This window comes from Microtus oregoni, unplaced genomic scaffold (genome assembly GCF_018167655.1).
Source record: "Microtus oregoni isolate MIOR12 unplaced genomic scaffold, Mior012 000000F_ref0000247, whole genome shotgun sequence".
Lineage (NCBI taxonomy): Eukaryota > Metazoa > Chordata > Mammalia > Rodentia > Cricetidae > Microtus > Microtus oregoni.
Window position 1 is genome coordinate 59,606,914 of NW_024543059.1, and position 14,284 is coordinate 59,621,197.

At 37.1% G+C, this 14,284-nt stretch overlaps 1 protein-coding gene across 4 annotated transcripts in view; it reads right to left on the reverse strand.

Annotated features, from left to right (window-relative positions):
* Positions 1–1,144: 1,144 nt before the first annotated feature.
* Positions 1,145–14,284, reverse strand: part of Ttll7 (tubulin tyrosine ligase like 7) — a 120,836-nt gene continuing 107,696 nt past the window's right edge. For all 4 annotated transcript variants that reach the window (XM_041648013.1, XM_041648006.1, XM_041647937.1 and 1 more), the window contains 2 exons: positions 12,073–12,246; positions 1,145–4,561 (listed from right to left, as the gene is read on the reverse strand). In XM_041648013.1, coding sequence (XP_041503947.1) covers positions 4,441–4,561; positions 12,073–12,246 — 295 coding nt within the window. In that variant the 3' untranslated portion in view covers positions 1,145–4,440. The remainder of the gene's footprint in view (positions 4,562–12,072; positions 12,247–14,284) is intronic.

The following is a 14,284-nucleotide window of genomic DNA, read 5'->3' on the forward strand; positions in this document are numbered from 1 at the left end:
TCCTACTGAAATCAGTATGTGTGCATGTAGTGTGCATGTTCCTATGTAAAAGGAGAAATCAAATGATGACATACTGTTGGTTTCTTGTGTTGACATTTTTATTATAGTAACATATCTGAGTAATTGAAGTAATTTCTCCATACAGGTGTCACATGCTAGAGCATGCCATGGCAATGTTAACTGCAAGTTTTGTTTACATTCCAGGTGCATCTTCTGCAACATTTGCATTCATATACAGGAAGTAAAGCACAAAGGGATAATTTGATCCATGATTTGTGTTAGCAAATGTATTCCCTCACCCTCAAATTCAGACTCCTCTGCAAGTCCATTAAAATTCAGATGCTGTAGCACGTAGGGTAGTTGTTATATGAACTCAAGGACCAGAATGGCTATTAGCCTTTGATAGAAATAAGCATCTGACCACTTTTCAAAGGCAAGCCTTCTTGCTAATTAAGACTGATTAGTCTGTTGAGTGATGTGTTTGTCAAGGCAAGCGCTTTCTAATTCACAGGTGGTGATAAAGTTGAAAGCATTATACTGTTCTTCTTGGCTGCCACACACCTCAGTATCATATTGTTTACCTGAGTAAATTTCTTCCAATACACCATATACCACTTCATGATAGATCCTCAAAAATAGAAGCAACCTCAACATGTGTCATTTCAACGTGCCAATTTCTGTTATAAGACTGTTAAAATGCATCTCACATCACAGAGATCCACACATTTCATGCATTATAGACATACAGGCCTCAACCTTGTTCCTAAAGTTCTCAGCAAACTTAACTTGATCCAATATTTCATTGAAGTTTTAATGTTGTTCAGGCAAAACCACACCACTATAAGAATTCAAGGAAGACCACTGTCTAAAAGGCAAGATTTCTCTTCTTTTTTACTTTGGCCATGCACAGTTAAAGTTTCAAAGGAAATTTGAAGAAGGAAAATAGGAGAGAGAGAAAGCGGTGTGACAAATCAAGTTTTCTTTATGAATACATTTCTACAGTTTTCATTTATTTACAAGCCAACGTTAGTCTAAAACCAATTAAATCTCTAATAATCAATGTGTAGATGACATGGCCCTTTACACTTGAAGTCCTCATTTTAAAGAGAAAATCAAATGACCCAAAATCACCAGGTCACAGTAATACAATTGTACAGTTATACTTTTATTGTTGGTTAATGCTTAGAACAAGTACATGAGATCCCGAATTCAAATTAGCAATGCTAAATAGGAAAGGAAGGGATTTTTCTATCACTCTTGAGGTATTTACTACCTTTTAAATAATATATATTTAAGAAGGAATCAGTGCTTTACAGAAGATTAAACAATGACATATATGCAGCTATCTTTTTGGTATTTTGAACAGTGCTATTGCATATGTTTAAATATGAAGATAATGTTTACATAAATGACACTGACATGTTAAAGAAGAAAGCATTGGGTTTATACTCAAACAACTGAAGCTTCAAATCAGCATAATCCCATACTCATCTATTTTCCAGGCTAAAGAGATAATTTGAATATAATCATTTTTTTCAAAGTCTAGGAGACACTTATTTCCTGTGCATGCATAAATATTAGTTAAAAGAAAGGAGTGTGGGTTTGGTTTGAACTTTAGAGATAAGGAGTCAAGGAAACTTTAGGGGATTTGATCTAATTCAGGAAAATCCTTACAGACAGCAGAGTTGCTTCACTCTGTGCTCCATATAAAACTTTATGTTCATATGTTGAAGATAAATGAAATCAAACAAAATAAAATTCATGCAAAGTAAAATGAATTGCAGCAGGGTCTTTTAATAGATTCAAACCCACAAGGCTGGTTTACTTAGGGAAAACTAAACTGTGACTTTGGATTTTATTTGTAGGTGATAACATAAACAAGCTACTACTTAGTTTGGAAAAAATTCATATATTACAGTTTGGGGAAGCATTCCAACCTTGAGCTGATCCAAACTACTAGGGCAACCTGTCTATACCTATCCCCTACCCTGGTAAGTAAACCAAAATCCATCTGAACAACAACAACAAAACCCTGATGAGATCAAGTAGTTTCTGAAGTTTTCTTTCTCTCTTGTGAAAGAGAAATTCATACTGTCTTTTAGGTAGATATGTTTTAACCATCTGCATAAGAAATTGATAACAAAAACTAAGGAATAATTTATACCTCTAAAACCCATCTATGGCCTCCTGAGACTTCCATGGCTCATTATCATGTCTTCTCATAGCTGCTCATTAGGGAACGGTGCTATGACAACCACAGCCCACAGCACACCAGGTAATGCACATAAATAATGAGCACATGGCTTTCTGCACGACTTCATCGTAGCCAACCAGTTGAGACAGAAAAATGTAGGCAATGAAATTCTAGTTCTCAGAACAAGGCCTTGCTTGAGTAGCTAAAGGAATGATGTTTGCTCACCAAATACTTGGCAGTTTTATGTATTTAAATGTACGCTTGTTTTTTAATGTGTGTGCGTTTCTAGAGTGAGAATACCTACTGTGGCAAAGCCCCAATTTTTTTTTTTTTGGTTTTAAACAAAAATTCCTTTCTTGAATGAAATAAAAGTTTCAAAGCATATACTCTATCTCATCAAATAATTATTTGTGATTTAATATACACAAAGTGAATGAACAACAAATTGGGTTGGTATCACTTACCAATTACTTTAAAACATATATCCATAACTTCTATGTTCTTTTATTTTTCCATGATTTTTAAACATGAATTGAAAACAAAAATGACTATAAATAAACCATTAAAAGGACTGACTGCTGATTATTCCATAAAGATTCTGTAATGTTCTAATATTTGTATCACTTATTTTAATTACTCTGTACCTTATTGAATAATTCACAATATGAACTCCTAAGTTCCACATTCATTTTCTTCATTTGGATGCTTTAGTCTCCTTTGAAAACACAAGAAAAAACTATGTGGGTTGTACTCGGAAAAATCTCTGATGGAATGTGTGTGGGTGAGCAGCCATAAAGAAGTAAAATGGCTACCATTAATTTGTGTAAAATAATGAATATTGCAGTAAAAAATATATTCTCCAAAGGTGGTTTTAAAAGTAAAATACATATACCTTACAACTTGGGTCACCAACGATCCACCTTTGAATGAGCCTGGGACAAATGGGCTCTGACTGCTGCCGCCGTGGAGTTATTTCTTCATTTACTGGAAATATATTCTAAGATATGAAAAGATGGTAAACAATCTTGAGTTTTGCAAATACTTAGCATCTGTGAGTAAAACCTTTGGAGGGAAGTTTGAGCAAATATTATACTTCCTGAGTTAAAAAATCCATGACTGTGTTGTCTGTGGAAACTGAAAGCAACACATTGGCTTTGAAACTGTGAGCAAGAAAAGGGAGCATGGGAGTATGCTGCTCGGGAACACATGCACAGTGCCTGGACAGAAAGACAATGCCACACTGAAGTTGAATTAAAGACTGGCTCCATGGCACATCAGTGGGTAGTGACATGTGTTCCGTGTAGGCTTCTCTTCAGAGCCTTCAGATTATTTTCTGAGGTGAAATGAGACATCACTGTCATTAGACACTTTGCAAGGTATATTGGTCTCAACACTGAGAGACTTAAACCCATCCATGATATATTTTCCAGAGAAATGTGAGTGCTATGTGTCACAAAAGTCCCACAGCCAAGCCCTATGACTGCCACCATCTTGTCTCCTTGTGTGACTCTCATGGAAAGTCAAAGCAAGTTTGCATTGTATTCGGAAGCCACTGGACTGTCTCCCCTTTAGATCACACTATGACCTCATCAGATCTTTCCTGAAAGTATACATGAGAACAAGTAGCTATGTTTCCACATAGGAGGATAAAATGTTGGGGAGTCAGGCGAGGATTTTGTTCTAGGACTTTACAGTGTGCTACAGTAACCATAAACCCGTTTCATCCTAATCCTATCATCAAGCCAACCCCAGGCTTCTGCATCGCTTGTGTTTCACTGTTAAACAGTTGCTAGAAGCGAGAGAAGTCAGTGATAAGATATGCTCGGTGCTTTCTGAACTCTAAGCTGTGTTATCTAGAAAATAATTTAACACTGTAAGGGGATCTTCAAGATCAATTCTGCTTTATATACTCTGCAGCAAAAATAACATTTCTAGTAGGAAGTAATTAATTGTAAACCTAGCAATTTCTACACATTTGCATATTTGTGTAAACAACTTTAACATGGTTTATTATATTTCCAGAAAGGTTAAGTCTTATATTCAGTTTTCTGCTAATTCTTCTTACATATAATAAATAAATATATATATTTATATGTTACTTGAGTGCATGTGTGTATGTATTCCACACACTTATATGACATATATACATAAAACGGCACATAAGGGTCACTTCCTCAAGGTTCAACTAGACAAAATAAATGAATTGCTATTATGTATAGCCCATGACAATACTCCAGCATTCAGTCTCACAAATGGCCATATCGGGATGTAAACAAAACATTGGAGCGAGTCATTCCGGGCGAATTATATTTCATGTTGTATAGTGATGATCTCATGAGGAACTGGGTACTTCCTGGCAGCAAATACCTAATAAATAAATAAATAAATAAATAAATAAATAAATAAATAAGATAGTTAAAAAATTGGTTGGTTGCAACAAAACTTTAATGTCAATATAATTCATGAAAGGATTACACAACTAGTTATTTACCCTTCTTATCTGAAAACTGTGACTATCACAACAATATAGTTCATACAAAAATTTCCATCTTAAGAAAGCTGAACGTATACGACATATGAAATTAGCATACCATGACATGCTATTATCATTGTACTCAAACATCACAGTGCTGTTTGTTGGTTCACATAAACTTATAATTCATTATCAGTGCCTGTAACTAACACATAGAACCGGAGTAACAGCCCCTTAAAACGTGATAGAAGAATCAGATACTTTGACATCTCAAATCTTTAGCCTTTTACTAATTATTTTCATGAAGAATTTGGCAGGTCGCATTAACCTCAGCGTTTATTTAAATGATATAGAAACACAGATCCTAATTGTGTAATATCTTATTGATTCAATATAACTGTAGTTAATCTAAAACATTCTTAATTAGAAGCTTTGTATTCTTAGATAACTCAGTGTTTATGTTACAGATTGATGTAATCATGAAGCCAAATGTATTTCCAAATATCTGATTTTTCCCCAGATTTTAGAAAGACAAGATAGGCCGGGCGGTGGTGGCGCACGCCTTTAATCCCAGCACTCGGGAGGCAGAGGCAGGTGGATCTCTGTGAGTTCGAGACCAGCCTGGTCTACAAGAGCTAGTTCCAGGACAGGCTCCAAAACCACAGAGAAACCCTGTCCCGAAAAAAGATAAAATAAAATAAAATAAAAATAGAAAGACAAGATAGTATGTGTTAATATATATTATATATAACATATATATGTTATATATGATATATATATCAGGGTGCAACATTCTGCAAAAAACATTAATTTTATATTCACAAGTGATAATAAATACTACAAGCAAATTTATGTTCTAATTCAGGTCAAATTTGCCAAGAAACTGGACCTTGTTTTTTGTTTGTTTGTTTGTTTGTTTTCAATGTCAAGTTTTAAAAACTGGGAATTACATAAAATATGGAATTAGGTACCCATATTTTCTTTTCCTGTAAAAATCTTGATAGCTTGGTCAGTCCAATCTATAGATCTATAGCTGAATGGCCAAGAAAATCCATAAATGTAAATGAAAATTAACCATGGTATATAAAGCCTATGTTGTAGTAATAACTACAGCAATGTATTGTAAAGTCAGGTTAAAGGGATCTCTGAGGAATTTCCAATAACAAGGGACAGGAGAGCATCACTGCTTCATTTCCTTCTTTGGCCACTGGAATCTTCTAAGCAGTATCATGAATGAACACATAAGAAGCAAAGTGATAGGTAAGACCTGTCAGCGGCCTAGTCTATGACTTCAATGCTGAGAACTAGGATATGTCTATATTAATGAGAAACTAAATTTACAGTTGATTTCTGTAAATCTTAGGAAAAGAAAAGAATTCATTATAATAAAACTGCAAACAGCATCAGATTAAAATAGAATTTTTCATACTATCCATAAACATTATTTCATCCTAAATAATAATACCTACTAAATCTGTTACCTAATATCACAAACTATAAATAATTGTGCTGATCATTAAGTTAATAGAGCAGTCAAATAACGCACAACAAAGTAAATTAAATCAAAACTCCAGAATAGCTGATGAATAATGAAACAACTGATTTCTCACATCACAGATTATATAAATTATTTTCTTAATATAACTAGGGTAATTTATATGGATTAATTATGATGTCAAGTGCCGGTGAAGTCTTAATGATTAATCTGATACCTTTGGCACGGGAAAGCGTCCCTTCTTATGTAGGGCAAGGAGCAAATAAAATAAGGCACTGATCAAAACCTACGAATCCACAGTGGGTGGGGACAGTCTAAGCTCTGTGGAAAAGGCATCAGGAATAATACAAAAACAGCAACTTCTATCAAACTTCACACATGTGTATGTGTGTTGTACAGCATGTGTGTGGTCGCCTGAGCATGCCTGTAGAGTCCCTAGGTCGATGGCAGTTGTTTCTCTCCATCTTGTTCTACTTTATGTGCTTAGACGGTGTCTTTCAGGGAACCTGTAGCTCAGCACCTCCAGCCAGCCAGCTTGTCCCAAACATCCCCATCTCCTAGGTTCTGGGATTATAGGTGGCCAGTATACCTCCTGAGTTTCTGCTATTAAGGTGGGTTCTGAGGATCTAAATTCAGGTCTTCATGCTTCTGGAGCAAACATTTTAGTCACTGAGCTATCTTTACAATCCTCCAATTAAAATTTTTAATTTCCAATAAATTGGCACTATTGACACTTGAGAAACATGCACAAAAGCGACTTTCTACTGTCTCTCAGTAGATCTGGAACCCATGCTCCTCCCGTCCTCAGCCTCCTGAGTGTTGGAAAATCATACCCAGTCTCACAAAGACCTTGAGCTCCATTTTGACACATGAGATAAATAAATAAATAAATAAATAAATAAGATCACAAAGTACAGGATCCGAGGTGATTTATTTTATACTAAACAATTATTTAAATAGCATTTTATTGGCCATCTCTATTCTATTTTTTTATAGATGTTAACATATTTTACCCTAATAACAATTACCTAAGTACATATCACTGTTAGCGACATTCTACAGGCGAATAAGCTGTATGAAGCAGCTGTCTTTCCCCTGCTCATGCCTGTGCAAATCTACAGCTTTGCTGCTCTTGAGGACTGCACTCCGTGGTCATGACAATTCCAGACTCTTTGTCATGGCACACAAAAATACCCCTTTAAAACCTGTATACAATCGTTATAATAACACTTTCAGGAACATGAAGTATAAAATTACCCAGGAAGTACAGTGGGTAAGGACACCACAAACCCCAACTTTCTAATAGAAGCGGTAGTTAGTAAGAAACTGTTCTTTTGGATTTGGAAGAAAAAGAAGTGAGATATGAACTGGAAAAAGTATATGAAATTATACTGGAAAAACACTCTGCTTAGCTAAAACAAATGCTGTGGGTATTGCAAGGCGTTCTGGAGAAATGCAATAGCTATTTGCCTCCAAGTCTCCACTAATATCTCCTGGGAGACTCCAGTAGCTGCACAGCAAATATTACTTTTAAATTGTTCTTTGCATTGGAGTTAAATAGTAGAATTTGAATTTTTTTTTTTAGGCACGAAGACTGTCTGTCTCAAGGAAGGGAATTTATAGACTCTATCTGAAGACTTTATATAAGCATCAAAATACAAAGAAATTTACAGCTTTTTGCTTAGCTTATTTTTCCTGTACCACAATAACTCACAGCTAACTCGTACCCAAAAGCAATGCACCTGACTCTCCATTGACCTCACTGCACAACCCATAGCCACACTCGTTTTCATATGCTATCTTATTGTTAACTCTGATGATGCCCAGAATATCAGTCATTTAAAACCGATAGGGGACTTTTCCTTGACCATGTAAGTGACATTCACCTTCCAACATCTTTCTGTAGTAGGACAAGGACCCCTGAACTCCTTTAGACAAACCCAGCTTCCTAGTTTGAGGACTGCAGGGTAAATAAAATTCAACAAACCATGCGCATTATGCTTTTGGAGGATTTTTCTTATTGTCTTGAATTTCATGACAGAAATATTTTTTATCATTCTTGGATATAAAATTCAGTAAGCTAAGTATATTAATCTTATATAGCCACCTGCAAGCCAAGAACACTGTCATCATCCCCAAAAAGAAACTGTACATCAATTAATTTTCCGAATTTCTCCTTTTCAGCTTGGGTTCAGGAACTCAGTAATGAGAGCACTGGCCTAGAACATGTAAAGCCCTGAGTTTTGGGGGAAGATGCTCACCTCTCCCCTAGTCCCTTACCAGGTTCCTAACCTCTGTGGTTATTTGGATGGTACCATGCAAATCCAAGGCTTAAAAGGTAGTAACCATATATAAAGTAAAAGATACAATATTTGTCTTTGGGGTTTTGGTTGCCTCACTTGGGATAACTTTTTCCAACTCCATCCATTTATCTCTGAATTTAATGATTTCATTTTTATTAACAGCTGAATAATATTCCATGGTGCAGTTGTACCACATGTTCCTGTCCATCAGCTGATGGACATTTAAGCTATTCCCCATTTCTGGCTATTGTGAACAAAACAGCAATGAAAACAGATGAGTATCTCCATCTCCATGGGAGGATGTCGAGCCCTTTGGGTATATGCCCAAAAGTATATATGGTATAGCTGAATCTTAAGGTACATTTATTCCCAGATTCCTGAGGCACCATGACCATGCTTTCCACAGTGGCTGTACGAGCTAGCCCTCCCATCAGCAGCTCTCCATCCTTGACAGCGTGAACTACAGTCAGCTTGATTGATCGTGGCCATTCTGACTGTGCTAAAATAAAATCCCAAAGTAGTTTCCATCTGCATTGTCTGGGTGGCTTAAGGAGGCTCAACATTTCCCTAGGTGTTTCTAACCCATTTATGTTTCATTTTTTGAAAACTAGCTTCTTTGTTCTGTACTCCCTTTTTTTTTAATTTGGTCTTCTTGATGTTCTGCCTTTTTAGTTCTTTATATATTTAGATACTAATCCTCCATCAGATGTAGAATTGATAAAGATCTTTTACTCTTCTGTAGCCTGCAGCTTTGTCTAAACTGACAGTGCCTTCTGCCATATAGAAGCTTCCCAGCTTCATAAGGTCCCATTTATTCACTGTTGATCTTAGTGCTTGTGTCATTAGTGTCCTGTTCAGAAAGCCATTTCCTGTGCCAGCAAGTTCAAGCCTAATCTGCACTTTCTCCTCTATCAGGTTTAGCGTGTCTCTTAGGCTGAGGTTCTTGATGCATCTGGAGTTGAGTTTTGCACAGGGTGGGTGATAAATATGATTCTGTTTCCATTCTTCTACATGCAGTATCCAGCACTATTTTTTGAAGATGCTGTCATTTCTCTGTCACCAACCCCTTCCCCTCAAGGCTCAGGGAATATGCAGAAGAGGAGGCCGAAAGATTGTTGAGAGCCAGAGGTGACAGGTGACTCTGAGGAAGTGTCTTCCAGTCACAGGACTGATGTGCCGATGGATTCAGAGACTGTGACAGCATTCACAAAGCCTGGACAGGCTCACGCCACATGGGATTCCAGTACTGAGTGGGGGAAGTGAACATGGACTCCCACCCCTAAGAAGCTATCCTCAATTGATGCCCACCGGGAATGGAAAAGTTAGTTTTCTCCTGTGTGGTCTCACTGGGTGTATTAGCCACATTTCACAGTAGGCCTCATGCCCAGAAGTAGTTGGACAAAAAACAAACTTGGGGATATTTTTGTTGACTATTTTATTTTACTTCACTTTGCTTTGGGCATTTTTTTTTTGTCTTATTGGTCTTTTGCCTGTAGATCTTGGTTCTCTCTCTCTCTCTCTCTCTTCTCTCTCTCTCTCTCTCTCTCTCTCTCTCTCTCTCTCTCTCTCTCTCTGTTTTCCTGTGTGTGTATCTGTGTATCTTGGCTCTTATTTGTGTTTTGTTTTGTTTTGTTTGTTTCTTAAAGAGAGAGAAAGAAACATAAATTTTGGTGGGTAGGGATGTGGGAAGGATCTGGGAGGAATTAGGAGAGATGAAAACATGATTAAATATATTATATGAAAAAAGTTCTTTTTCAATTTACATAAATAAATAAATAAATGGCCAAAAACACTGAAGACAGCTTATGCTGGAGAGGCTGTGGGGTAAGAGAACACTTCTGCATTGTTGGTAGGAATGCAAGCTGGTACTGCCCCTTTGGATGTCAATATGGCGATTTCTCAGAAAATTAAGAAACAACACTCCTCCAAGAGACAGTAATACCACTTTGGGATATATCCAAAGGATGCTCAATCGTGCCACAAGGACATGTGCTCAACTATGTTCATAGCAGCATTGTTTGTTATAGCCAGAACCTGGAAACAACCTAAATGTCCCTCGACTAAAGAATGGACAAGGAAAATATGGTACATTTACATAATGGAAACACAGCAGAAAAAAAAATAACGACATCTCGAATTTTGCAGGAAAATGGATGGAGTTAGAAAACATCATTTTGAGTGAGGTAACCCAGACACAGAAAGACAATTATCAATGTAGCCACTCATAAGTGGTTTTTAAACATAAAGAAAAGAAAACCAGAACCACAAATTATAATCGCAAAAAACTTAGACAACAATGAGGACACTAAGAGAGACATACATATATCTAATCTATACGGGAAGTAGAAAAAGACAAGATCTCCTGAGTAAATTGGGAGCATGGGGATCTTGGGGGGAGGGTTGAAGGGAAGGAGAGAGGCAGGGATAGGGAGCAGAGAAAAATGTACAGCTCAATAAAAATCAATAAAAAAGAAAAACCACAAAAAAACAATAAATAAAATAATAAAATACAGTTAGCTTTGTCTCTGTAATTGTTATGATCAATCGGTTACTATTTGCAAAAACAAAATAGTCAAAACAGATTAGATATACTACACAGTGTACAAGAAACAAAATCTAAGACAAATATGTGGGCTGATCCTTTCTGAGGAAAATATTCCAATCCATTCTGCGATTCCGGGTCCTGTGGAAGAGAGTGGGCTCGAGAGCTCTCACCCTCCCCGAAGAGAGATGATCTCACTGCGTCCACGTCTAGCGATTCCAACCGCTCTTTATTTTCAAATCTCCTCCCTGACTCTCACTCCTTTTTGACTATGACTTCATTTTCATCCCTCACTTGCTTCTACTCTCAGTAACACTGCAACTTTAGTATAATAAAACTAAAGTGAAAAGGGCTGGGAGCTCAGCTCAGCACCCATCCTGTGTAAAATCCTGGCTCCAATTTCCTACCACCAAACCAAGCTGTAATCTGTACCCAGAGTTACAACTCATCTTGAATTCTGATAGGAAGTGCAAACGTATAGTGACGTTCTAAAGGGACTACACTTTTATTCTGTCCATTTGCAGCGTGACAGTTGTTTCTTGTTAATGTGTTTCTACTTTCAGAAGAACTACATGTTTTAACTGGATACACCTGAAATTCAATTTTGTGATAGAGCTTGACAAAAATTCATCTCCTGCTGATTGGCGTGGCCAATGTCTTGGTAGAAGCATGTTGAATAAATAAAATCAAACCAAATGCACTTTCTCAATCATATTGTTATCAGGGATGAATGTTGAAATGCCCAATAATAGTTGATTTTATTCCAGCATTTTGGAGTGCTCTTCCAAGGTTTTTAGAAACAGGAATATATACATCAAATATGCATATTTCCAATCACATTACACATACCCCTTTAGGCTAGTGATTGCTCTTCGGTTTCTTAAAGACAAAGGCTGTGCAAATAGAAGCTGCTTTGTTGATTAGGAAATGGATGCATTTTCAGTTTTTGATGATCCCCTAACCAGGCATAAAAAGACTCCTAATTGAAAAAGACCCTCAATTTCAAACTGCCCCATGCCATGTCTCTACACGATACACACAGGGAACTAAGAAAGTCCGACTCACCTGGAGTTACCCCAGTCAGGGCCGATGCCTGAGATGGGCCCTCGCGTTTCATTGGTGTATTTGTAAACCACCAGCAGACACTGCTTACAAAGCTCCACCAAGCGCTGGCAACACTGGAGCTGCAGAGGACTCACCACCTCCGGGCTCTTACTGAAGATGCTCTCCCAAGAGGTCCTGTTGGCATGGAAACAGACATGACTTTGTGGGGTTCACTGTTGGAAATGGCAACCAGCAACAAACCGGGAAACAAGGTAGAACTGTCCTTTCATAGATGTGATGAATATGGAAGCTTTATAACAGATACAAATTAGGAAGTCAATCTTCATTTTTGAAATATCGAATTATTATAGGATTTGTATAATCCTATGTATGTATGTGTGTGTGTACATATGTGTATATATGGCCATTAGTGCTACCCAACCTGGAGAGCTAACAAAATGACTCATTCCTGCTTTTACAAAATGAAGCTGCTCCATATTAATTTATTAATATGTTAACTGCTCAAATTTTAGGCATTATAGGAATTTAGGGGTTTTTTGAATTCTATATTTAGCATAATACCAGACACAAAGAGATTATAAAGTCATTGTGATTTGTGGCTGCCCTGCTCTACGAAACTCAGTTTGACCCCTTTCTAAATACTCTCTGTATTGATCATCCCTTCTGCTTCCTCTAACATAGTGATACCCCAATAGTGATGTCACCCCAATGGGCACTCACCTCCCACAGCAGAAGTTGGGTGTCCCTCCTCTTTCAGGGAACTCACGCCAAAGGAGGAACAGTTTGTGATTCCCTGGGAAGCCCCTCTGGTGGTGCATACATGTTTGTCTGTGTCACTGTTATCAAGTCCCAAGCTATCATCCATGGCTTAAATTAGAGATATCTTAGCGTGGATGGAAGAGGGTTAGCTCTTCGAACCTTGAGAGGAAAGTCCAAGTCTCTTTCGACAAAAGCCAATGTTTGTAAGCCTCAAGGGCAAAGAACAGGTTTTCGGAAAGAAAGGAAAAAAAATACTAAGGAAAAATCCTTTCCCTGGGGGGGGGGGGATTCTCAAAAGAAAAATCCAAAAACTCAGTTTTCAACCTTCGGTAGCTATTTTATATATTTGGAATTAAAAAAAAAAATTCTTTACATACTTCAAAGTGCTTGAAGTTTCTTTGTTTCATTTTTTCCTGCAAAGACCACTGTTTATTTTCTCAAGAAGACAGCATGTCCTCAGCAGATGACAGATTTTCTTACAGGGTTAAAGCTCAAGTGAATTAATTGAAAGAAATAGATTTTCTTCTGGGATTGGAAATGCTAAGGTCTAAATATAATACTTCTTCCTTACCAAAGGCATAAACATTTCTGATCCAATTGATTTAATTAAACAATTAAATGTGAGCTCAATTAACTCAACCTTTACTACTAAACATTTAACAATATATGTGTGTTAGAGACACACATTACAGCCACAGATATAAAGTTAACTTACCTAATTGGAGCAAAAAAACACTGGAGAAGATAATTACCATTTATGTTTGTATTTAATATGCATAATCTAAAAGACCTTAAATGCCTGAGCCGAGAGATATAAAACTGTATATGCCTATAAATACACATAAAAAACACCCTACGTTTCGACTGCCCATCTAGCCCTCTCTGGTGGGATTCTGATATGTTTATATGAGCATCTATCTCCTTTATTACTCCCCACTCGGAACAGGAGTTTTCTTTATACTTTGAAACATCTGGTTACATCTGTACCAGGTCTCTCACATCAAGGTTATTTTTCTTTACTGACCTTGGGATTTAGAGGGGCGAAAGGAAGAAATAAGATGGAAGAAAGATAAAGGGGTTTCTTTATTTCAATTTGATACAACTTTTACATATCGTGTGAGGTTTGTCTCTAAGGCCATTGATGCTACCAACTCAGCATGGCTATCCAGTTTGCTGGGTTTGCTGGCTTCTGCTTACAGAAGAGCTTTGACCGGTCTACCACTCTCTTCTCAAGGAAAATGTATGAGCCAATGTCCTATACACACTTCCTGTGGAAACATTCAATATCACTAGTAAAACACTTCATTCTAGTCTATTAAGTTATATTTAAGTAACAGCATACAAACCCCCCCAAAAGAGAAGCCAAAGGCTACCAGAGCCTATACACAGAAAAGCCGTGACACTCAGCACTGTGTGCTCCTCAGCTACTGCCTGCGGTGAAGAGTATATATGA